The 26889-nt window shown below is 36.0% G+C and overlaps 3 protein-coding genes across 4 annotated transcripts in view; 2 read left to right on the plus strand and 1 right to left on the minus strand.

Annotated features, from left to right (window-relative positions):
• The window catches only part of raph1a (Ras association (RalGDS/AF-6) and pleckstrin homology domains 1a), a 71005-nt gene extending 63826 nt beyond the window's left edge, over positions 1-7179 (minus strand). For both annotated transcript variants that reach the window (XM_053496296.1, XM_053496295.1), the window contains exon 1: positions 6848-7179. The gene's annotated coding sequence lies outside the window, so the exon portion shown is untranslated. The remainder of the gene's footprint in view (positions 1-6847) is intronic.
• Positions 7180-12304: 5125 nt separating this feature from the next.
• LOC128524547 (uncharacterized) lies at positions 12305-14204 on the plus strand. Its single transcript, XM_053497158.1, has 4 exons — positions 12305-12456; positions 13060-13371; positions 13461-13567; positions 13947-14204. Exons 1-4 carry the CDS (start codon positions 12351-12353, stop codon positions 14022-14024), a joined length of 603 nt encoding a protein of 200 aa, XP_053353133.1. The 5' UTR covers positions 12305-12350; the 3' UTR covers positions 14025-14204.
• A 1231-nt stretch (positions 14205-15435) lies between these two features.
• cd28 (CD28 molecule) lies at positions 15436-17436 on the plus strand. Its single transcript, XM_053497124.1, has 4 exons — positions 15436-15509; positions 15599-15943; positions 16867-17006; positions 17141-17436. Exons 1-4 carry the CDS (start codon positions 15461-15463, stop codon positions 17225-17227), a joined length of 621 nt encoding a protein of 206 aa, XP_053353099.1. The 5' UTR covers positions 15436-15460; the 3' UTR covers positions 17228-17436.
• The last annotated feature ends 9453 nt before the right edge of the window (positions 17437-26889 follow it).

The following is a 26889-nucleotide window of genomic DNA, read 5'->3' on the forward strand; positions in this document are numbered from 1 at the left end:
GAGCTAATCTGCTAATAGTCACAAAAAATAAATATCATATCTTTCACTTTATTATTCCTTTTTATAAGATAATGCCGAAACAGTGTGGATCTTCTCAGGTGACCTACCTTATAAATTATTATTGATAAATCAAGCGTTCCATTGAGATCAGAGACAATTATATGACAATAATGCTGCCACAAGTCAAATATGCCATTACCTATGTACATATTACATATCATATTTTATTCATTGCATACACGGCCATCAAGAACAATCCAATTGTACCATTAATTGTTTAACTTGCGGCAAAATTGGTCTTCTTTAGTGGATACAAATATTTTTGTTATCAATTGTACAGCGTACATGTACACAGAGAGTGTATGATGTGGTACGATATACACACACATGGCAAAGAGACACAGAGATAACGTCTTGTCTACAAGGTCATGGCTGCCTGAGTGAATGAACCACTTCCAATCCAAATAATTCAGCAGAATTCACTATAACCAGCTCTGAAATGTAATGACCTACAGCCACGGGAATAAGGACTTTTTGGCACAATGTGATTGAAATAGCCACAAGTTGCTAATTCTTTTTAAATATTTTAGCAGTGACTAACACTAACATGTCATGTTTAATGTTTAAAAGTGCTGAATGATGTTATAAATATTCTACAAGGGGTGTTCAACTTGTGATGAAATTTCTCATGAATGAAGACATTTACAGAAACTTCAAGCACAGCGATGACACTATTAAAATGTTTCATTGTTTCATTTCAAGAGTGTCAACGTTTTAAAGAAAGCCGCACTGTACATCTGGGGTCCTGGCCGGGCGGCTCAGAGCCCACTGGAGGTGTTCCCATGAACATACTGACAGTTGAACTACTGATCCTTAAAAATCGATGTATAACTTGAGGAACAGACACATCTCATTCAACCTTATACAAATTACACAAATTATTCACAAACACATTATGGGAACTCGACTGGAAATTATTGCCATCTCCCCCGTATGGTCCTGATCTCGCTCCAAGCTATATCCACATGTTTGGACCATTAAATGAGTTCCTGGGAGGCCAGGGTTTCAGACGTAAAGCAGGCTTGGGATCAAAGCACTAGCAAAACTCCGGGATAGGTGCATTTGTGTAGCAGGGGATTAAATAGAGAAATAAAGGTAGTTTTTTTGTTTGGTTTTGTTATTCTGCACAATCAAATGTCCTGGTTTGACTTGAATGCCTGTAGTATAATATAAAATATTATATTAGGTCATGCTACTGTATGTGGATAATTTTTTTTTTTGCACATTTATTTTTTTTATGCACTGTATAGCCAAAGAACATTCCCTAACTCAAATTTTAGTGAATCATTATTGATGTCGCTGATCTATAAAAATTGAACAAGCATCTGCCTATGTTGAGAGAAGAGTGTCAGTCATTGAGGCAGCTAACAGCTGGAACATGTGTCTAAGGTCTCGGGCTACTGTACATGAAAAACACTGATGATCTAAATCCTATATGACGTATGTTATCTGCAAACAATGCATCACAATAATGCATAACACACTCCACACAGTGTAAACACTTTAATCGAAGTTTAGCCTACAATGACCACCTGTACATGAACCATTACTGTGAAATGTTTTTACAGTCTCTTCCCCATTGCTGTTTCCTTCCCTCCCTCATATGCAATGTTTGTGAGAGGTGATATCAGCGGCCAGTTTCACTCCTAGGAATGCCAGCTAGGATCAAAGATGGCTACCGTGGCTGACACAAATTCTCAGTAACAAACGCATACAAACTCCACTGCAACAAAAGGAGCATTTTACACTCTGTCTCTTCTGTAGTATTTTGAAAGATTTCTGAAGATGCATCCCTATATTTTTTTCTAGATCCATGCCCTGGGGCTCTCGACAGCTGAATCCACCCTTCTTTCACAATTACATGATGTAATCTCGGCAAACAGGGCCAGTCCTGGAGTGGGAACTCTGGTGGAGTCCGGTTTACTGCTGCACATCTGCTACATGTAGATAGCTTAACCATGGAACACTTAAAAGCACACATTTTAATGGAAACTACCAAGAATTTTACTTCAACTCGACTATACACGTGCGTGTGATTACTGCAGACTATAATATATATATACTGTATACACACACATACGGGCACTGGTGGCTCAGTGGTAAGTGCTTCGCCTGCCATGCGGAAGGCCAGGGTTCGATTCCCAGCCAGTGCCCAAACCCCAGCCACTGGAATCAGTGCCGGTCCCAAGCCCAAATAAAATGGAAAGGTTACGTCAGGAAGGGCATCCGGCGTAAAAACCTGTGCCAAGTTGTAGTGCAGACTGGGTATTCCGCTGAGGCGACCCCTTGCTGGGAGCAGCCGAAAGACCAAAAACTATATATATATATATATATATATACACACTGTATATGTTAATTTCATCCTCCATTCTACCTGAGTTTTATGGTTATTACAAAATCTATTGAAAATAGGACCAGAATAAGTTTTAACTATACTGGCCCAGTAAGTCATACAAACCACATAGAAGCAGATTTGTTAAGACGTTTAGTCGTGGCTACGACCAAAACAAATATAGCACCAACATTTTAAACATCTACTGATAAGCCATGACGGTGGTACACTGGTCTAGTGGTTAGCACTGTTGCCTTGCACTGGGTCCGGATGCATGCAGTTTGCATATTCTCCCTGTGGTTGGTGGGTTTCCTCTGGGTACTCCGGTTTCCTCCTACAGTCCACAGACCTGCAGATAATCCCAAATTGCGAATTGTGTGAATGAATGTGTGTGTGCCCTGCGATGAATTGGCACCCTGTCCAGGGTGTAACCCGCCTAAGACTCCTAGGATAGGCTCCAGAAATACCCTGAATACAAGATAAAGCATTTTAAATGATTCTTCATGGAAAAAAATCACACCTTCACTATACAGTAAATGCTGCAGATAGCAATCATGTCAAAAAATACTACACTGTCTCTTTAAGACAAAGTGTCATGTGGATGGCCTGTCATCCATGCAAAACACTATGTGGAGCGACCTGTTAAAGCTTCAGGCAGTTTAGCTCCCTTCTACTCTGTGAAATGTATTTACGGAATCTAAACTTGTAATTTAATTCATCATTTAAAAATATCTAAAACACTTCGTCAGCACAAACATCCTACTGCATCCTCCTCCGAATCAAACGTCAGATATGTAAGGAGTTTGGAAAAAAAAACTCTGGATCTGCCATTAGATAGAGAACAGGTTGAGAGATATGGAAGTGTTCTCCTCTACAGCTGTATACTGTAATGATTTATAATCACACTATCCGGTGTCACACAGGAGAGCATGGGTTCCTTCTGAGTCTGGTTCCTCTCAAGGTTTCATGCTTATGTCATCTCAGGGATTTTTTTTTCTTACCATTTTCTCCACTGTCTTGCACATAAGGGATTCAAAATCTACAGCTGGATTTCTGACAAACTGCTCCATGCCAAAATACACTGGTAAAATTAATATACCAATAAAACTAAAATGCATCAAGGTGAAATTATTAGATCTTCCACTGCAACTCTACGTGACTGTTTTCTCTGATATAGCTTCTTACTTGGCAGAAATTAGGAATGACTCAGTTCCAACCACTGTTGCAAGTAAAAAAGATTCAAGATTCAAAGAACTTTATTAATCCCAGAGGGAAATTGCTTAAAAAAGTCTTGAATTCAGCTAACCCAAATTTATAGTCACATTACAATTTCACTTTAAAAGTCAGGGGAAAAAATGCTTAGTAACGGGCATGACAGAGAATATAATTTTGAAAATTTAAACAAAATGACTTTTTTTTATTATTATTATTATTATTTTAGTTTTTATGAGAAGGCAGATTGTAGTTTAGTGGAAAAACAGATGCAGATAACAGTAGCACCAGGGCACAGAAACAAAGTGAAAGAGCAACAGATTGTGTAGCTGGCAATACAGTGCTTATTTAACTATGGCGGGGAATGCATTTCTTACATCAAAAATCTGCAAAAAAAAAAAAAAAAAAAAACTTTTAAAGGATTCTGCAACTTTATCATATTGATATTACATCTATTTTACTGTAATGTAAAATAGTTAATTCATTTTAACTAGTTTAACCTAAACATACCATTCTTTTTAACATCATTGATCATTTATTTTTGTGGACAAGAAATTAAGCAAAGGGTATCTGAAGATGAAATAAACCACCTATTAAAGCGTCTCAAATACCAAACAGAAGTAGAACTAAAACAGAGAGTTTCAGAGAGCCATACAAATAGCACATGCCCTAGCTTTGGCCTGTTCCACAATGAAATTTATTCATCATGCTTGTTTTGGGAGTGTTGTTAGATGCCACTGAACTATGCAATCCACTGAGTTGGCAAGTAAATGGTATTTCTAATCCCCCTCCGCCTTACTTCCATTTGCCCTCTGTCCATGGTGTCATGCTTCTCCTCCAGACTGACCAGTATTCGTCAACAAACAGACTAATCATCCCACCCATTTTACACTGAAAGCATCTGTTCACTTCTGGCTCTGTACAGACCTGGATCTACACACCTCCATAAGCAGCAAACAAAGAGAACAAAGTTTCTTCATTCATCCCAGACTACCTCTATGTGCCAATGTCTGAGCCAAACATGGGAATAATTATATACTCAAAACCAACCTTCAACAAAAAAAAACGTAGTCTTAAACAATTGCTCGAGACAAGAAATAGGAGAGTTCAATAAAAGCAACAGTGTGTATTATCTTTCAACCCCACGACAGCTGGATGACCTCTCTGCAGGTAGCTTTAAACAGCCTCAGGGATGATCATAAGCCTGTTATTCTCTGCTGTTTTAGACTCTGACTTGGATTCAAAAGTTAACTGATATGTATAACAACAGGAAGATGAAACAACATTTAAATAATATCCTCTCACTGAAAACATCTTTTCAGTACATGAATAAAGCTTTATTCAGCTCAGGTGTCCCATTAATCCAGTACTATGGGAAAAGACACATAAATTACAGTATACACATATACCACAAACAATAAGAATAAAAAATACACAACTAACCAAAAGGTCTATGTTTACATAATAATGATATGGTTCTTCTAAATTAACATTTTGCAACAACCTTCCAACATGTTGCTCTAAATGTGTTTCTGCAAAAAAAACCCTCCTTTAATCCTGTTGCCTTAGTAAAAGCCTAACACATCTGTATCACACTTTTGGCAGGCTTTTTGGCAGGATACGTGGATATTTCATAAATACTTTAGTTTATTTTAAGCAAAACATATTTTTTTTAAATGAATATGAAATCAAAGATGTGTTTAGTTAATAAACTAGCAAATGATCTATTACTGACATGCTGTACAGAACAAATCTAAATTAGGGAAATCTTAATGCTTCAGCATACCATGACATCTTGAACAATGCTATACTTTCAACATTTTCAAGTCAGGTTAAGTAGGCTCTTATTGTCATTTCAACCATATACCAGTTCAATACACATTGAAACGAATCATCGTTCCTGCAGGACCAGGATGTTACATACATACAACATAAATTAACAGGACTAACTAGCTAATTCAGACACCTAATTCACTGATTGGCTAAGGGAAACTAAACTGACACCATACATTAACAATAGTTTGGGGAAGACCCTTTTCTATTTCAACATGATCGTGCCTCAGTGCACAAAGCAAGAACTATAAAGACATATTTTGATGAGTTCAGTGTGGAAGAACTTGACTGGCCCGAAGACAGAGCCCTGACCTCAACCCCATCAAGTACCTTCGGGATAAACTGGAACAGAGATCGCGAACCAGGCCTTCTTGTCCAACATCAGTGACTGGCCTCATACAGTAAATGCTCTACAGAATGAATGGACACGAATTCCCACAAAAACCTTCCGAAAAAGAGTGGAAGATGTTATACTGTAGGTGCAAAGGGGAGACCAACTCCATATTGAAGTGTATGTGTTTGGATACGATGTCATTGCAGGTTTGACCAAATACTTTTGTCCACGTAGTGTATTTTGTCTAAGGATCAGTGCTAAACTTATGGGCAATAACACGGGCACTAGACAACTGCAGTGCAAACCTCAGACCACTTGACACACTGCTGGTGGAAATGGAGACTCGGGCCTCCTGATGTTTACTGCAATAGCAAGCAACTGCTGTCAGAGCCCTCATGTGTGTGCTGCACTCAACATGAGCTTAAAATAATCGAGCATGACACACCCCGAGCCCTACACGTCCAGTTACTCGTTTACACACGCGCGATTCGACTTCATAAAGCGCATTGATGTGAAAACTAAAAACTGAGCTGCTGCTGCTGCTGCTGCATGGTTACAACGCGATGCGATGGTGGAGGCAGTGCAAACACACCCTGTACAGATGTGGGGTTTTATCTGGTGAAGCTGATGCGCGCACACACACACACTATGAAATTGCAGGTTTTCTACGTTTTAATCATATGAGTCTGATCACGGGCCTGAATACAGTACACTCTCTGCTGCCAAATGCGTCCATCCTGAAGATGTACACAGCACAAAATGTCACACACACACACACATTTATATACACACGCACACATACACACCACAATGCTGTCAGCGTTTTGACACGCAAAAATACACCCGGTTTTAATGTGAACAACACCGATTTCACACCTCGCTCCTGCTAGTTTTTCCATTTAACCGGAGAAATGAATCCGTTCACTGAGCTGTGCTTTTCCCCTGCTAGCTTCTCAGCTAATGCGCTGCTAAATAGAATAAATCGCCAGCCATATTCCACGCGTTTACTTTCCCCGCCGTGGACATTCATCATTTCTACCAACAACAACAAGAGAAAGGCATAAAGAGCGACTGACCGTTACGTCTCCAGGGTGACGGTTAAGGCTCGTAAATGGGAAATGAGCAGATCCACAATGGATTTGAAGGAGGAAAAAAAAAAAAACGACGTGTTGCTCAGATTCAGCAGGACTGAACAATCAGTCTGCGGTTAAACGCCGTCACCGCGGTCACAACGGATAGACTCGAGAGACGACTCCTTAATGTCGGGGGTGCATTTACGCTCCCGTTTCCGTTCCCGCACCGATGGGAGCTGCTGCTGCTGCTGTTACGGCTGCTGCTGCTGCTGCTGCTGGACCGATGCGCGTTCCCGAGCCTCCGCTTCCTGTCCAGCCCTGAGATCCGGGCCAGCGGCTCTGCGAGCACGCGCATGCCCTGCCCGTCTTACGTCACCGCATTCACGCAATCCCCTTCAGAGGGTGTGCCGCTCCGCCGCGTGGATCCTCCTCATCCCATTATTATTCCCACCCTGACCATGGTGTTTACTCACCGATTACTCACCTCTAAAAGGAAGCTCATGGATATGTCCTAACTGCGCGTTCAGTGTTCCCGTATAGCAGGGATTTCCAACCATAATGAGCAAACTACCCAACATTTTGCTACCCTTAACTACCCATATTATACATTTTTCACAAATGTACAGTATGAATGTCCCCCAAATTTACGTTATGGACATCAGAAGTGTCCTCCTAAAGGACGTTGCGAATTTCCCCAAATGGACATTATAATGTTTCCCCCACATTTGCTTTCTCACTGTGGACAGTATGACTTTTCCCTAAATGCAAATTATGAGATTATACAAATGTGAATTATGGACTTTATTAATTTCCTCCCAACGGATGCTATAGTTGGTATAATTGATATAATTCCCCCAAATGGAGACTAATGTCATTATAAAGTTACTTAAATTGACAATATAAATTTCCCTAAATTAAAATTGTGAAATTCTCCAAAATATTACGAATTTCCCCCAAATGGGCATTATTCGTTTTCCACAAATGGACAATAAACATTTTCTTAAATCCACATTATGAAATTCCCAAAATGGACATTATAAACATTATGAAAGACCCTAGATGTGACTTTATGTATCACAAGGCAAGAAAGCAGCAACTGTGCTAGAGAGATAAAAATGTAAGTTGCCCTGGATAAGGGTGTCTGCCAAATGTTGTAAATGTGATTCCCAGAAACTCCAATTTAACAGTTAAAGCAAGCTTTGCTTTAAAATTTCTTAAGTAAATGAATAAAACAAAAGAAGTCACTGTGAGTTTCTCTCATGACTTCATCTGTAAATTAAGTGACCCTCACATGGAATCAACCCCTGAAACCCCTGCTTTACAGATTTCCTTTCCTCCAACCGCCCACCACTAATTATCATTACTTATTGATTATGGATTAATAATAAATCAATAAAGGTCTAATAATTCCATGCTACATTATACAAACATTGCTCCCACACAAAAGCTACACAGATTACCGAAGGTATAAAACATACCCTAGTGCAACAGCACTTAACAATGCAAAAAAATTTTTTTTACTTAATGTTGTGTTTTGTGATCATGGATTCTTATCAAGTAATTCTTATTAAATTATTCATGCTAAAATATTAATAAAAAATCTAACAAAAATACCTTTACATATTGAATTACTTTACATATTCAGTTACTTTACATATTAAGTTATAAAATATAAAAATAAATGATTTAATAATGGTGTTTGCATGTATATCTGCTTTCAGCTTCTTTCCATTCCTCTGAAGAGGTTTTGGAATATTTTAAATTGTAATAGGTAAACCCACGCCCTAAGCCTCACATATCTGTTCTAACTGCCAAATGCTTTGCAAATTCTAACCCGCTAGTCTTGTCATATAAGTTGAAGCTGTCAGATGTCATACACTGCTGTCTTTACTGGGGACTGAGAATGTGTTGACATTGTTTTTTTTAGTTATTATCATTATTAATTTTGGATTTTTGTAGGTTGTTGGCATGGGCAGCCTGGTGCCAAGGGAGTGCCCCTGTTACCTCATGGTACTTTAAGTTAATGCGAGGTGTTCTATGTTCGATTCTATGTTTGTGTGTGTTACTGTACATCTCCCAGTCCACAAAACATGCCAGTAAGTGTTCTATGAAAGACCAGTGTACCAGCAGTGTACCAGCCTCAAAACCTACTAATCAAAAGACCCATCATGATCCTGGTCAGAATAAAGTAGTTATTGAAGATGAAATATCATCATCATGTTCCAGAATAAATTAATCTCAGTGTTTAAAGCACAGGAATTGTAAATAACTAACTAACTAACTAAATAAATAAATAAATAATATTTGTTTTTACTAATTATTATTTAATCCATTCACTTATATGTCGAATTATTTTTGTAACTTAATTATATCTACACAATATTCTATCAATATACAACAAGTTTGTGGCATTTTTAGTAAAGGAAGAAAAAAGGAAAATGCACAAACTCTGTGTGAAATGTAAGCACCAGTTTCAGTTTGATCATGTTGCTGCAAGAAATTTGGTATTAGTGGGAGAGGGGGACTCAAAGTCAGAAACATGAGCAGGCTATACGTACATCGGGGAAGACACTGTGAGACCAATATTGACTGTGCTCTCAGGATACACGACTAACCACATCAGGGAAATCACAGTTGATGAGTCATCACCACTCAAACCAAAGCCAGACCACTATAGTCAATTTATACTGTACCTGCACCCCAAAACAAGACATTGTTCTGATAATGGAGCCATACTGTACTGCTGTTTTGGAACATAATTTTTTTTTATGAACGATCACAGATACTCAGAATTTTGCTGAAGATGTGAGGTCGCAGGGAAATAACATCAAATGAAGGCCAGAGGTTAAATGAAATTACCTGGTTCATAGACTTGTTTTGTGTGCCACCATGTGGCTCATATCAATTACTGCAAACTAAAATAAAACAAGTAAGTTTAATTCTTGCACGTTTAACTACTTGAAATACAGTATAATATTAGATATTTACAAATATCTACAGAAAATATATAAAAAATACTATTATACCAAAATACTATTATACAAATATATTAATTTTATTACATTTACGTACATTTTCATTAAATGTGTTCTGTGTGTATATACTGTATATATCTTTACCATTATGACCACCCGGTCTAATATTAAGAAGGTGTCATTGGTTTCTATTGGAACCAGCATTAACCTTCTTCTCAATTTTTATTTTATTAGATCAGACTACACAGTCCACCCTTCACTCTCCATGTACAGTACATCAGTGAGCCTTGGCCACTTGGCCAAAGTTTTTCTTCCTTGGATAATTTTTTTATGTCCTGCAGTTTTTTTAATTGTTCCTAAATGCAAATTATGAAACTCCCCCCAAATGTTCATACATTTTTTTCTTAAACAGTCAATATACATTTTCCCTAAATGTACATTACAAAATTCCCTTAATGGATATTACAATTTTTACCCAAATGGACATTATAACCCTCTCCCAAATAGACATTACAATTACAATATCTAAATAGACATCATACATTTCTACATTTTCCATACTACTGTATATTTTTTTAGAAATGTAAAACGTGTAAATCCCTGTTCACAAAATTTGCATTCTTTACTTCTGTTATCCCACTAAGTCAGTCATTTGATCTTGTAAAGGGGTTAGATACAATGGATAAATAGGTAAATTTCTGATCTGGGCCCCAATGTAGGCTATCCTACTGCTGCGTTATGATGACAACCCAGAGAAATTTATACATTTTACTGCTGAACTCTCCACTACTGTAGTGTTGCACATGAGCACCCATACAGTATACATTTAAATGTATCTTAATTGAATGTGATTCCCTGAACAAACCTCCCCATATACTGTAAATTCTTAAGTAAATGAATAAAAGAAAGGAAGTCTGTGAGTTTCTAAAGACCCCATCTGTAAATTAAGTAACTCTCACATAGAATCATGAGAACAAAAGTTTTGAAGTTGTCTAACCATTACAAATTGGCCCTTCTCACAGTAGCTAGTTTTAATATCTTGTTACAAGAGTGGCTGAAAGTGGGATATATTAGGCAGCAAGTAAAACTTTTTTCCTGAAGTTCATGTATTGGTAGCAGAAAAAATGGGAACGCATAAGGATTTAAGTGACTTTGATATGGCTCAAATTGTGATCCATAGATGTTTGGATCAGAGCAACTCCAAAACACACAGTGCATTACTGTTATAATTGCAAAAGTGGGGGTCTACTCAATATTAAAATGGTGTGTATACAGTACACACACCTCATTTTAATAAAATTTAAAAAAACAAGCAAATTAAAGACACAAACTACAAACTCATTAATTAATTATAATTGCAATAAAAACCATGTAAATTACCTGTGATATTGATTCATTATATAAATATTATATACATACTCTAAAATATGTAAAATGTTTAGTCACAAGTAATCAAATTGACTACTGGTTCCATAATAGCAAAATGCATTTTCTGATGTAATTGTAGATACTGCGAGGGCTATGTACAATAAAAAGGAAAAGAAACTAAACCACGCCTGTCAAACGGCAAAGTAAAATGAAATAAAAAAATTATAGTTTTTTATCATAAAAAAGTCATATCACTCAGCACTATTATATACTCTATAATGTCGCAACTAATACAAAAACTACTAAACTGACAACTGATACCATAATAGGAAAAATGCAGTTTGCTGATGTAACTGTAGAAACTGTAAGGGCAATGTATTATGAAAAAGACAATAAAGTACACCATGCCTGTCAATATATATATATATCTTTAATAGTTGAGCATATTTACTAAAAAATTTTTTCAGTAAACCAAAAAAAAGCATTATTAATCAAAATATTGATTTGAGGTCATATTGCCCAGCACTAGTATATACTCCAAAATATTCAGACACAACTAGTAAAAAAAACTGACTACTTGTTCCATAATAGGAAAAATTTGCATTGTTCTGATGTAACTTTGGTAACTGTGAGGGCAAAGTACAATGAAAAAAAAAAGAGACTAAACCACACCTATCAGACAGCAAAGTAAAAAGAAATCTACTTAAAATGAGAAATACCCCAATACCAAATGTGCCATCCTGTGATGTGACCAATAAAAGGAAAGTTTTGACTCATTTCTAAAAAAGGTCTTCAGCCCCCACGCGACCTCCTCATTTCATCAGAAAAGACAAAAATTGACATTTCAATACGTAAGAAGTAGTAATCCAAATTAGACTGAGTAATATGGAAAATTCTCCCTGCCCTAATTTATCTTTTAACATCTATAACAAAACAATAATCTAAACTAAATGAGTGGCTGGAAGGGCTCATGAATTTTAATTAAGGAGAAATTTCTCAATTTCACAATATATGGAACATTTCAGTAATACATTAGAATACAATGCAATTGACATTTAAGTCAGTTGTTTTAAAAGGTGCCTCTGACTTGAGTGTCTTCCCATAGTCAAAACAGGAAAAGGGTGCTGTATTTTTTTTCTCACTTGTGAGGCAGCAGTGCAGAGATGCACAACAACTGGATCGCTTGCATTGTTGTGCTCCTGTCCATTCTTCCAACATTTACCTGCTTTTGCCACAAAGACGGAGAAAATAACTGCTTATGCATCAAAGGTTTGTGTATTTTATTCAGTATAGGAACAACTGCTTAGTGTGAATGAATGAACAAAATTAACAATGTCATTAGCAATCATTGTGAAGAGAGACAATACAGCATATTGTTATGGGATTTGCAGAGTAAACGTTATTTTATTTATGCCAGATATGGGCTCCAGAAATAATAGGTTGAAAAAGAGTTGCGATTGAATGAAAGAATGAAAGAAAGAAAAACTGAAAGAAAGGATAAAAGAAAAAATTAAAGAAAGAAAGAAAAAAGAAACAAACAAACAAACAAAGAAAGAAAGAATGAAAACGTAATATGTAAACATATTACCCAGTAAATGTAACAAAATACATATTTGACATTTGACTCAAGATCACTACTAAAAACCTTTTAAATACACTTACAGTATGTAGATAAATATTTTCATTTTCATTTATGTTTCCAACATAAAACATGCCACCTGTAGTGAAAGTAAAAACCGTGTTCAGAAAAACAGAGAGGAAAGTGATAAGCAGAGAGGAGGAGGGTAGTGACAGACCACATCCTGACGCCTCTCTTCTTTTGCAGCAGAGCCTTATAAGCATACACAATAACATGTGTTATTGTGTTTTCAGACCAAAACCTGGTAATACAGAGAGTGATGTCAGTTGCTGACAGTGCTTCGATCCCCTGCCCTGGTCTGGAACTTAGTAAGGAGAACGTTTCTATCATCCTACACAAGGAGACAGAGCTGCATTCTACACATTTCCAAGCAACTCAAGTAACAAACACTTCAAGGAAAAAGCAACGGTTTAGTGTCCATGTTGAAAATGACACTGCAAAATATGTAATAGACAGACCTCAAGTCAATGACACAGGCTTGTACAAGTGCACAGTTTCATACAGACATGCTCACAAAACAACCTGGATTTTTCTTCTTGTTAAAGGTACTGTATTTCAGGTCCAAGCAGTATATGTCTCAATGCATAAAGCCCTTTTGTAAACCCTTTATATGCTCATTGTTCCCTAAATCCAGAACCCTGTATCACTGACGAATCCCTGTCTTGGGTACTGCCGGCTGCAGGCTGTGGGTTACTGGCTTTGTATAACCTTATTGTCACAATTATCAGCTGCTTCTTTGCTGTAAGTGGCCATGTATATGATCCACTTATAATATATAAAACACAAATGACAAACCATGCATTTCAAATTATATAGAAAAAATCTTAATGAGTAAACAGCAAATTCAATTTTTGGATTTTCACATTTTATTGAAAGATAATTTTGCTTTATTTCTAGAAATAGTGCTTACAATTAAAACAATAAATGTTAGAATTGGAATATTATATAGTTTAATTGGGTTATTGTAGTCCTGTAATAATAGTTTTTTTTTTTATGTTTTTTTAAAAAGGTTTAAATTACATACATATATACAGTACATATTTTCAATTGCAGTAATTTTGGAAACTGTGAACACCATATTGCTATGTTATAAATAACAGTATTTTTGTTTCTGAACCAGTGGAAGCTTGGACATCAGGATACATACGAGAACGATTATATCAACACAAGGCCAGGAGAGCTCTCAAGAAACAAATAGGTTCAGTATCAGCTCGAGGTGCCACCCATCCATCCCAAGCGACCTATTTCCAGTCACCTTAATAAAAACAATTCCCTGTTGCTCTAAGTATAATTTTAAATATGTGTGTAATTTATTAAAACACTTTGTAAACATGGACTTGAACTTGAACATGGAGGACTGTTAAATAAAGCAAAATATGAGATGTTTGCCTGATTGTGTTTATTTACATTATTTAAATGGTTTAAATGTTTTTTTGGATGATATTAAGCAAAATATGAGATGTTTGCCTGATTGTGCTTATTTACTTTATTTAAATGTTTTTCTGGATGATTTTTATCCATATCCATATTTATATTTTGATCATATATCATATTTCATTTTTGTAAGGTACAATTTTTTTTAAGCATTCATTTCTTTGCAGTGAGATATATTCATGAAATACATTGCAATACTTTGCAAAAGTCAATACTTTCAACTAAATGAAAACCTATTCAATATTAATTGTTAACTATTTTGTGACAAATAATAATGAATAAGACAATTTATAGCACATTAAGACATGTTCCATTTTCTGTTAAATACAGTAACTTCATTAGTGTTATTGTTCATAAATAAAATGAAGGTATTCACCAGTAAAACAGCATGAAATCTGTAAATATTTTATAACATATTATTTATTCAATAACATAATATTGAAATGCTGACCTGCATAGTAAGGATTCCGTGGCCATTTAATAGAAAGTGGAATTAATGTTCAGCACATTTTCTTTCACATCATCTTCCCATCATGTTTGTTGAGTTTTTGAACAGTACTGCAACTACTTTACATTAGCAGAAATGTACAGAAATAATTTTAGTATTGTAACAAAAGCAAAAGCTATAGTATAGTATTAACAAAATCTCATTTATATCATAGATAATTTTACTTGCCAAGACGAGTATACGTGCAATAATATACACCTACTACTTTACCCATGAGATTAATCAACTGGTCACACTTATTGCATCAAAGTATCATGCACATACTTTGTGCCACTCATACGTTATCATAAATTAGGAATTGAGAATTTTTTAGATTGCCTGTCACACATGTGAATCCTAAATTTCATGATTTTGCACAACTATTTCACAGAAATACCACATTACTGTTTCCATTCTTTGCTATCAGAGTTTCATTTTGAGTTAAGCTCAGAATGGTTCAGTTAAACTCTTGTCAGGTTTGTTCTTTTTGCTGATATGTTGCTTTTTTGCAATTGCACGTTCGATGATTTTCCATCAGTTAGCTGCAAACTTACATCACATATGTCTGCGAATGTAAAAATTAGCACTCCATACGGGCAGTTACCGTCAACTTGAGGTTTCCTGCCACAGTCATGATGTCACAGAGGTTTCCACAATAGTTTGAAGATTTTCAAGCATAAAAAGACAATGGGAAATACCACCAGCATTACACAATGATTGCCTTAGTTATCACACTGATCGTGGGCTTCCCTCTGGGGCATGGTGAGTACTCTGTAACAGAGCTTCCTACGGTACTTTATTAGAAATATTTTAAAGTTTACTAATATTTCACTCTTTCTCTGTCCCTCTAGCTTTTAATGTGTCTCAGCCATACTATGCAGTGGGAGTACAGGGGCAGGTTTCTTTGCATTGCACATTTAACACGAGATCAAAACCAGAAGAAATGCAAGTGTCCTTACTTAAGGGAATGCATGGAGAAGAAAGGATCTGCAATGCCTATGTCAACTCCTCAAAGCCTTCCATAGTAACAAATGGTAGCATTTACTGCAGATATAATAGAAGGCCAGGCAGAGTGGACCTGACTGTCTTTGGCTTGAAGGGGGAAGACACTGATATCTATCGATGCCAAATAGATGTCATCTTCCCACCACCATACATCCGCAGGATTGGGAATGGTACGCTGGTGTACATACAAGGTAAGATATGCTGCTAAACCTGGCTTCTTTTTCTTTTCATGTATTTCATTATTTATTATTATTCATCTACCCATTTAAGCAACTGCAAAAAATTCTTTATCTAACCTGAAACCTTGGTATATATTATAAACAAAATGCTTGCAATTATAGGCTTAAATCTATACTTCTGTTTTTTAAAGTGATAACAGATAACTAAAGTTTAAATCATTGAAATGAAGAAATCATAGACAAGCTTAGAGACAGAATGGTGGAATTTGGTTTATTTTACACTTTAATTTTGTGTCTCCTTAAATTATTGTCACATTGGTCTCCTTAAATTTTTATACTTTGCTATTATCTACACTGATTAACAGTACTAATGCACAAGTTTTCTGAACTTACTACTAAACACTTTAGAATGACACAGACAACTGACAACATTCAATTATGTGTTCAACATTGGCCTGTATGTTTGCTCATTAAAAGCAGTCACAACTGACATATGTAGGTTAGTGTAGGTGTACTTAACAAAATACTTACAAAGAATAATTGTATTGTAAAGTCTGTTATGACAGACAAACAGACATACAGTACAGACAGACTGACCCGATGTCAGGACCCTAGAGGGAGCCAGAGATCTTAGACCAAACACAACGTGCATTCTTAATGTTGTGATTCATTCAGTGGAAACGGGGCCTCCCCAACCCACATACTGGATTCAAAACGCTACAAAAATAAAGCTCGAGGTTGACGTCAGTAGCTCTGAGGATGCTTTGCTAGAAACTTTGATCTGTAAATTGAAGAATTTTACTCTGAAACCTTTTTTCCATTTGGTAAAACGTTTCGGTTAATTATTAAAAAAAAAAAACCTTTTCATCTTCAAAACAGACTGAATTCAAGTGTATTTGATGTAGTGAATAATGTGCTATATTTTTCATCTCCAGACAGCCCAGACTGCCCCCCTGTACACGCACAAGCTAGGATTCAGGAAACCCCCGAGATCACATACGAACAAACTCTTACATTGCCTAACATTCTGCTTTCTGCTATTCTCATAACCACCACCATCACGCTCATTCTCCAGGTAAATTAACCCTTCTGTACACTACTAATAGTACTAAAACTAAAGGTCTGGGATAAACATTAGGGTATCTGGGTATGTGTTGTAACTTAAAAAAAAAAATGCTGATTATATTTTGTGTTCATGTTTCTGCCCAGGTGATTAAAATGGTCCTGCCTCAACAGAAATCCAATCACAGGATACAAACTGTTCCACAGAAAGGCGATTACAGGATCTTTTGGTGATTTGTACAATAATAATCAATGATATTCATCGGAATCTGCATTATGGAAGAAATACCATTATACTATAATAGTAATACATTACCAGAATTTTATGTTTTACCTGAAGGTAGATAAATAAGTCAGCTTTTTGCACAGCTTCCTGTGCTGTTTCTTTGTAATTTTCAGTGGAAAAGAAACATTGCATGTTTCCTATGGAAGTGTTCCCAATGTCGAATAACTGCCTCTCAGTCAATTAAACGCTGTTAAAAAAAAAACTCTGTTGTCTCTGTTTCCTGTAAGAATTAACCACCAGATGTATTTCTTATATCAGAAATGACTTCTCAAACTGAGTAACGTGTATTCAAAGAAGTATTGACTCAGACTAGATGACTCCAGGCTGTTTTTCTCTGTGGTTATTAGGCTTAGTTCAACACCGTGCCTGTGAGACGGTACGGATGATTTCCGTTCAACAATGCAGCATGTCGAAGCATGTCATCATAGGAAAATAAGATTTACATACAAGGTTTATGTGACAAATCACTGGTTATTTTCAGCGTTTTTGCATAGAAGATAAATGACATATCCTGTCAGTCTATATCAGTGTTCAAGGATGGGTTTTAACCATTAAAATGTTTTAGTATAAAATAGATGTGGTTAATTAAACAAGAAAAAGCAAATAAGGTCAAATAAAATATAGCAGGATATTAATGTGAAAACATGTTATTAAACAAAATATTACAACAAAATATTAATAGAATATTACAACAAGATATTAAAAGTCATATTATTTGATAGTAATTAATATTTTATTACCAACAATTTTTAATTATTTTACATCTCTTTTATTACTACGCGGTATTAAAATTCCATTATGCAACTTTTAAGAATCAAGCAAGCACTATCACAAGAACCAGAATCAGAACTTACTAAGGTTTATCAGGTATATTGGCCAAGTATTTGAACATACACAAGAAATTTGATTGCAACTTTTGGTGACTATCAAAGTACAGCCCTACATAGTAACACCGTACATGTTTACAGACAGGACACTATACATAGTGCACAATATTCAATAACCATATAGATTAAATAGGCTTAATCAACTGACTAAATTTAAATTTGACCAAACAATCTAAACAATGCTCCACCCAGCCCTTTATCTAGCTCACTTTCATTGAAAGTACTTAGAGCCATAGAAAACTGTCCTGCTTCATGTCTAGTTTATAACACAGCACAATTATATGACTACAGGACAGGAAGACATGAAACTAGTTATACAGTCAGCACAGTTTGTTTACATAACCAGAGAAATAATGAATGGGCCCTGCACTTCCACTGAAATGTTTTGGAAGCATCTTTGCACAGTCATACACAATTTTCTGCCATATATAGGGCAGATATTGTGGCAAACAGCACTGACATTGAATAAATGACACTGTTAAGTATTTTAATAATTCTGCATCATTGCATTAACTGAAGCAAGTGACATGCAGCTAAATAAGTTTAGCACCTGTAGTTGACCTGTAGTCAATAAACTGGTCACCATAAGTCAGAGCCTGGGGTTAGGTAACGTTAAGTTAATGGCCAATAAAAACATTCAACTGGTGACCTTTAAAAAAATGTCATTAGCTTAGTTGACCTGCTTCATGGGTAATGTCAAAGCAACCCATCAACAAGGGGAGCTCAAGTCAAACCAGGACTTGTGATGAAATCTCTATGGAATGAAGGCATAAAACTGATTGATGTTTACAGAAGAGCACAGTAGGGTGATAAGACTCTTACTCACAGTGAAACATTTAAATGGTTTATGCTTTTTAAAGAAGGCTGCATGTCTGTGAATGTCGTTTCTGTGAACATTCAGCGAGTGGAACACCTGATCCTTGAAAATCAATAAATAACCCGTCACCAACTTGTAGAAAAGATGCATCTGTCTGTAGGAACAGTACACACAATCATTAACAGACACCACTTGTTCATTAAAGGAACGTCTGTGGGCCATGACCTCACTTTAAGTAATTAAAGGAGTTAAAGGAGTTCCTGGGAGGCCAGAGTTGTCTAGCACTGACAAAACCTTATACCTAGGTAGTATCCAAGCATTAACGAAATGCTGGGATAAGTGCATTAGTATAGCAGGAGATTATAAACAGTATTTGAAGTTTTGGTGGATATTTACACTAATAGAAAATTCAGACATTTCATCCTGCAACTTTAATCTTCATTAAGCACTTTATGCATTTTAAATTTTGGTCAACTGCTAATTAGTTCTTTTAAGGTATAAATTATGTAATGATGTTGACAACATTGGGCAGTATATTCACAGCATCCAACAACCTTCCATCAACTGAGTTATTATTACACCTATGATCGAAACTGAAAACTGCAACAAGTGCTAATAGATATCCAGTGGAGAAGGTTTATATCCAAATTCTCATTCCTGGATTCTTAAAAAAAAATCACACACAAACCTCAGTTTATTTTATATATTATGTACATATAATATTTTAGTGCTTCGTATGTAGACCACTCCTCCACTGCTCCACTCCTTACGGATGAGCTACTTGAGTACCTTAATGTTGAATAAGGAGTGCTGTGCAATATGGAAAGAATTTATCAGTTCTTTCCAGATTTTGTGGTACATCTGTAGATTCACAATGTCATAAATGAAATATAGTATTCACACAGTGTCAGCATTTATATATCTTTAGAATCATCGCACTTTACCGTGGGAAACATGAACTACACCTTCTGCTTGTAATGCCACACATATACCTCGTACACCTGTGTGGTGGTCTTAGTGGGTTCACTTTCAATACTCTAGTTTCCTTCCAGAGCACAGATGCATTTTGTGTGGTTTCATTGAAGTTTCAAAATTGCTGTATAATATACAGTAGCTTTTTGTGTGTGTGTGTGTGTGTGTGTGTGTGTGTGTGTGTGTGTGTGTGTGTATGCCTTGTTGCCTTGTGCCAGTACAAGGTAGGGATAGGCTCCAGGCCCCATGCAACACTACAAAGGATAGGTGTACAAATAACACTATGCAACTTTTACCTAAAGCTATAAAATAACTTACTTTTTTCTTACTTACTTTTTTTTTCTTGTTCTGGTCAGAAAGTGTCATTTCCCCAAATACGTATGCCCAAATATGTGTAAGTAGGTATGGTACTGTACCTTATTTTTCTCTTCAAGCTTTTGTGAACTAGGTAAATGACAAACATGCCTATTTTATAGAACATTCCAGACTCACTGCTAAGTAGCTGACAGAGAATGCAGTGGAATTAACAATAATTTTCTAGAATGCTGTATGACCTATGTACATCAGTAAAAAAAAAAAAAAAAACCTTTTAGAATTTTCTAGAACTTTCCATAGTAATATTAAAAACATTACCATTAAAACCACCTAGGCTTTGGGCCGCTGCGGAGGCTCTGGTGTGTGCGCTGTGGTGTCTGGCACCAGGATGTTGGTAGCTGCATTTTAGTTCCAGTTGCCTAAGTAAACACAGAGACCTGTCTGAATTTATCAGAGATGGCAACAAGAAGCTATAAGAATTCACCAGATGCATTCTAATCTAGAAAAGAGAAAAAACAGAGAGAACACTGTGAAATCTACTAAGGTGAATTTCTGCATACTGCACTTTGAACACACCTATCAAAACATAATGGGAGATTATACAGTACTTGATGGCTGATGTCAATTTTTGTATTACTTTATATAAATATAAATATAAATACATGTAAATCTTGATTAATGTTTTTTTATTTGGAACACCATACTAATACAGTGTTTGACCCCCTTTCGCCTTCAGAACTGCCTTAATTCTACGTGGAATTGATTCAACAAGGTGCTAAAAGCATTCTTTCGAAATGTTGGCCCATATTTATGGGATAAGTTAATGGAGATTTGTGGGATGCACACCCAGGGTACGAAGCTCCTTTTCCACCACATCCCAAAGATGCTCTATTGGGTTGAGATCTGGTGACTGATAGGGCCATTTTAGTACAGTGAACTCATTGTCATGTCCAAAAAACCAATTTGAAATGATTTGAGCTTTGTGACATGGTGCATTCCCCTGCTGGAAGTAGCCATCAGAGGATGGGTACATGGTGGTCATAAAGGGATGGACATGGTCAGATACAATGCTCAGGTAGCCCGTGGCATTTAAACGATGCCCAATTGGCACTAAGGGGCCAAAAGTGTGCCAAGAAAACATCCCCCACACCATTACATCACCACCACCAGCCTGCACAGTGGTAACAAGGCATGATGGATCCATGTTCTCATTCTGTTTACGCCAAATTCTGATTCCACCATTTGAATGTCTCAACAGAAATCTTTCTGACCAGAGACTCATCAGACCACGCAACATTTTTCCAGTCTTCAACTGTCCAACTGCTCATGCAAATTGTAGCCTCTTTTTCCTATTTGTAGTGGAGATGAGTGGTACCCGGTGGGGTCTTCTGCCCATCCGCCTCAAGGTTGTGCGTGTTGTGGCTTCACAAATGCTTTGCTGCATACCTCGGTTGTAGCGAGTGGTTATTTCAGTCAAAGTTGCTCTTCTATCAGCTTGAATCAGTCGGCCCATTCTCCTCAGGACTGCTGCATACTGGATGTTTTTCCCTTTTCACAGCATTCTTTGTAAACCTTAGAAACAGATGTGCGTGAAAATCCCAGTAACTGAGCAGATTGTGAAATACTCAGACCAGTCCGTCTGGCACCAACAACCATGCCACGATCAAAATTGCTTAAATCACCTTTCTTTCCCATTCTGACATTCAGTTCAGGAGAGTTCAGGAGATTGTCCTGACCAGGACCACACCCCTAAGTGCATTGAAGCAACTGCCATGTGATTGGTTGATTAGATAATTGCATTAAAAAGAAATTGAACATGTATAATAATAATAATCCTTTAGGTGAGTGTATATTGTAAATGAAAATGTGCAAATACTGTAAGTTAACTTCTGAATTTTATTATCCAGGCAATAAAATCAAAGTTTGAAAGGAATAATTGGCATTTTCTATACTATTTCAACATACACAATTAAGACATAATACATACTATCCTGGGACAAATTTGCATTACATAGTGTAATAGATGGCTAGAGTTTAAAGGGATATTTTAACTTCTAGCAGAGAGTTTGCTTTGACATTATTTATACTTCTACTTGAGCATGGACACCGCATACTGCATAGTCACCTCTGGTCATCAGGAAGTCAGTCAAGAATGAGTGAGTACACTTGTCCACAGCACTTACTACTAAGCGTTGTAGAGGTTTGAGGTGATAGTACAGTAAGTCCTGAATGTACCACAGGTGTTTGATCAGTTGCAATGCCCTGATTTTTTTTAATACAAACTCTGCTCTGCTCTGGGATAAGAATCTGAGCATCTGAGCTGAATCTCAGTAATCCAAGCACATTCTGACAGCCGAGAGGTTTACTGCAGGGGGAGGAAATGAAAAGTAGGACAGATAACCCTAGATCAAATTTTGTTTTCTCTTTATATGTTATTCTCATTATTTCAGTTTAAACAAAATATTGTATTAACATTATGTTATAAACATGGCAACAATTTAATTCCATTTTATTTGTAAAGCGCTTTTAACAATTGACATTGTCGCAAAGCAGCTTCACACAATCAAAAAATGTAAATATAACAAAGTCTAAATTATCAATGTTCAAAAAAATGTGTCTTAAAGAAACAATGATCTTTACCAAGACTTGTGGTCTACCAAGACATGCTTCCATTTTACACCACTATCTCATCTTGCACCTGTATTTACAATCACTGTGCAGTCAACACATTATGTGGGACAATGCATAAAATCATGCAGATAGACATCACACACTTCAGGTAATGTTTACATCAAACATCGGGATGGAGAAAAAAGGTGACTTTATCTCTGTGGCATGAATGTGAGTACCAGAAGGCCTGGTTTGAGTATTTCAGAAACTGCTGATCCCACTAAAAAAGTCTCTAATGTTTCGATAGAATGGTATGAAAAACAAAAACAAAAACAACAGAAAAGAAAAGAAAAGAAAAACACGGAGTGAGTGATGGTTCCGTTGGTGGAAATACTTTAGTTCAAGCTGCCAGGAATGATATAGTAACTCAAATAAGCACTCTCTTCAGCTGTGGTGAGCAGGAAAGCAACTCAGCAAACACAAAACCTCAAACCTTAAGAGGCATGGCATACAAAAGCAAAAAACATGATTTTGAGGCTACTATGGGAACGGGGCTACAGAAATTAGACAACTGAATGCTAGAAACAATATCACTTAATCTCCAGATGTCCACTTTGGTTTAGACTGTGCTCCTGATCGCCTCAGATGATTCCTCTTGGCTGACAGGAGCCAACCCTAACAGGCTCTTACTCTGATGTAGCTGGTGTATCTACCTCAAGACTTGATGCGAGATCTTTTCTGCTCACCAGCTTGTAAACATCTTTTTATCAGTTTTATCATTCTCCGCTGATTTCTGTCATCATTAAAATGGCTCACCAAGATGTTTTTTTCTAAAGACTCAGAGACTACGCACAGGATGTTTTTTTGTACTATTCCGTATGAACACTAGAGACACAAAACGTGCGTGAAAATCCTAGATCAGCAGTTTCTGAAATACTTAAACCAGACCAACTGCAACCAGGCCATGTTGAAAATCGCACAGAAATTACACATTGACTTTATTCTGATGTTTGATTACTTATGCTCTTGACATGTTTCTGTATAATTTTATCCACTGCTGTTACATGAGCGGCTGATGCATAAATGAGCAGACATACATGTACCTATAAAATAGATGGTGATCGTATACCGACTGTGTAATTAGCTAGTTAAAATGTGTTCCATTTTGTTGTTCATTTCTATGAATAATATATGTGGCAAAAGGAGATTTTAGTCCTTATTGACTATAACAGCAAACTTCTTATAATGATATAACCATATTTCACGTCAATTCAACAAATTCGACATATTATTTTTATTACTATTACTATTCTTATTATTATTATTATTATTACTATTAATAATAATAATAATAATAAGAAGAAGAAGAAGAAAATAATAATAATAATAAACATGCAAATGTATTTTGTTTCAGTTCCTCCATTTTAAGCATATACAAAGAAGTGAGCATGGCAGCACTGCACATATTCTCATAGTTCAATGCAGATATCATCTTGATAGAAATCATTACATTTGAACTTTTCTGTGTGCCTCATCATTTTTCAACTGTTCTTCGGAAAAACAGGATGTACCAGCACAGAGTAAGCCTCTTTTAACCACTTTGAACAAGAGATGTGGTGGACATTTCAGTTGTATTTACACAAGTGTGACTTGAATGATAAACTTCCTGACCACAACTGGGACATAACACAGGCACCTCAGCCATGAGCAACCAAGCATAGCATTTTGGGTCTCTATTTAAAAGCAAACACAAATATTTTTTTAAATCAAAATGTAATTTACGTATAAATTAAACAGTATAAATCCATACTGCTATCATTACACTATAGTAAAGAAAATTTCACTCCATTAAAAATAAATAACTAAATAAACACTGTAACTGTACAGTAAAAATAAAAATGCAATCTCTGCAATTCATGGATTAATTATAGGTGACCTGCTAAATGAACAAAAGTTAAAGAAATTAACATTTTAGGGAAAAAAATAACCTGGCAAATGCTTGCACAGATTTTTTCTAATATGCGTTATTTAATTTAATGAAATTAAAATAAATGAAATTTAATATTTGTTCCAAATTTTCCACATCAGTATTTTGAAGATCAGCTCAGTTGTGCCTCCATATCAGAAGCTTTATTTTATTTCTGAGGTCAACATTTCACCTGCCTCGCATTCTTCAGAATTTTCATTTCTCCAAATCACAGCAGTTGGTCTTGCATCACATCACACCATTAATTTTATTTGATGTTGGTAATTTGTTACAGTTTATTTTTTATTATAGTGAGAATGGGCTAGTAAGTGAGTTAATTAGAGCTCTTAAACATATTATGTCTTTACGCCTTTACTAAAAACCTTTGTGATTCTGGCTTCTGCAACAGCTGCTTAAGAACCTGTTGCAAATTCACTGTCTCCCCTAAAGTCACTCCATACAGGGTTAGGGTGGCATATTCAAGATGCCAACAACAAATAAATAAAACGCAAGTTCAGAATGAGGAAAAGACAGGTGACTGCATGCCGTGGCAATAATAATAATAATAATAATAATAATAATAATTAACAATAGAAAAAATGATGCAGAAGAACATCTGAAAATGCACACATCAAACAGAGACCGAGGCTACAACAGCAGCTTCAACTCTGTCAGGCCAGAACAAGAATTAAAGGCTATCACTGACTAATTCAAACTTGATATAAGAATACAGTAACTGTTGATTTTTATTTCTCTTACCTACAAATGTTATGTTATGTGTCCATGATAACTTTAGATTCCTGTTCTTGACTGACAGGAACGAGACCTTATGTGGGCTTCTGCTGTTGTAGCCTGTACACCTCAGGGTTTGATACAGTATGTTATAAGTTCTAAGATGCTTTTCTGCTTAACACGGTAATAATAAATGTGTATTTGTACTACAATACTATACAATACAAGTACATGGTCATCATCAACATCTATTAATAAACCAATAACCCCAGGGTGACAACAACAAAGCAAAAGACATGTCAATTTGTAATCGTTTATTCCCGAGCAATAAATAAAATTCAGAAACTGTGTAGGGAAAAATAAGTTCTTTACCAATAATAACTTAAAGATTTTCTGTAAGCGTTTATGAAACTTTCACATATTTTTTTAAGAAACAAAGTTATATGTTTTTGTCAACAGAAAACTGATAAATAAAACATAGGCACACACAAACACACATACATAAAACATAATACAATAATATGTAATATGTTGGGGTACTGTCAAAAAATCTAGTACCGACCTTACAGCATGTCATGCATTAAATGTAGATTTTGGAGACATTCACTTCAGCTGTGCTTTTCCCAGTGCACATTCCACCGTACTACTGGTTCACATAACATCATAAGATCAGTATACATGTAACTGTTCATCTGTCAGAGAGGAAACTCAGTCTGGTTGAATTGGTGATGGACTTTATCAACGGGGCCAATATCCTGGTTGGACACTCGGTCCCTATCATGACATGCTCCTCGAGACACTCTAGTTGTGTCTCTTTTTCATGGATGTTACTTTGATGGATACTCATAAGTACTGTACACTTTTTTTTTTGTTATGTGTAAAATTTCCTGCCCCCTCTTTTAATTCTGTTTTTAAATTCTATTTATTTAACAAAAAATGAAGCCAAAAAAAAAAAAAAACATGCAAGGATTCCTAAGACCTCTATAAAAGCAGAACTTTTAGCGGTTTGCTAGTCTGGAGCATTCAAGTGTGTGTTAACACAATGCCAAGAGAGAAAGACATAATCAATGGTCTTAGAGAAGTGATTGTTGCTGCACATCAATCTGGAAAGTGTTATAAAATCATTTCAAAACAATTTGGAGTTCATCTCAGTGTAGAATGAGAAAGATTATTCATAAGTGAAAAGCATACAAGACAATTGACAATCTTCCCAGGAGTGGATGTTTCAGCACATTCATCACAAAGACAGATTGTGCAATGCTCAGAAAAAAACCCCCAGAGCAATACCTCAGCACAATCAATTGTCCACGT

This window comes from Clarias gariepinus, chromosome 5 (genome assembly GCF_024256425.1).
Source record: "Clarias gariepinus isolate MV-2021 ecotype Netherlands chromosome 5, CGAR_prim_01v2, whole genome shotgun sequence".
NCBI classification, from domain to species: domain Eukaryota; kingdom Metazoa; phylum Chordata; class Actinopteri; order Siluriformes; family Clariidae; genus Clarias; species Clarias gariepinus.

What these genes read in the sequence shown, in the direction of transcription:
- LOC128524547 (XM_053497158.1), top strand. Translation starts at nt 12,351, where the DNA reads ATGCACAACAACTGGATCGCTTGCATTGTTGTGCTCCTGTCCATTCTT. An exon ending in TAACTGCTTATGCATCAAAG is followed by an intron (nt 12,457 to 13,059) that starts GTTTGTGTATTT and finishes TTGTGTTTTCAG; the next exon opens with ACCAAAACCTGGTAATACAG. An exon ending in TTATCAGCTGCTTCTTTGCT is followed by an intron (nt 13,568 to 13,946) that starts GTAAGTGGCCAT and finishes TTTCTGAACCAG; the next exon opens with TGGAAGCTTGGACATCAGGA.
- cd28 (XM_053497124.1), top strand. Translation starts at nt 15,461, where the DNA reads ATGATTGCCTTAGTTATCACACTGATCGTGGGCTTCCCTCTGGGGCAT. An exon ending in GGGCTTCCCTCTGGGGCATG is followed by an intron (nt 15,510 to 15,598) that starts GTGAGTACTCTG and finishes CTGTCCCTCTAG; the next exon opens with CTTTTAATGTGTCTCAGCCA. An exon ending in TACGCTGGTGTACATACAAG is followed by an intron (nt 15,944 to 16,866) that starts GTAAGATATGCT and finishes TTTCATCTCCAG; the next exon opens with ACAGCCCAGACTGCCCCCCT.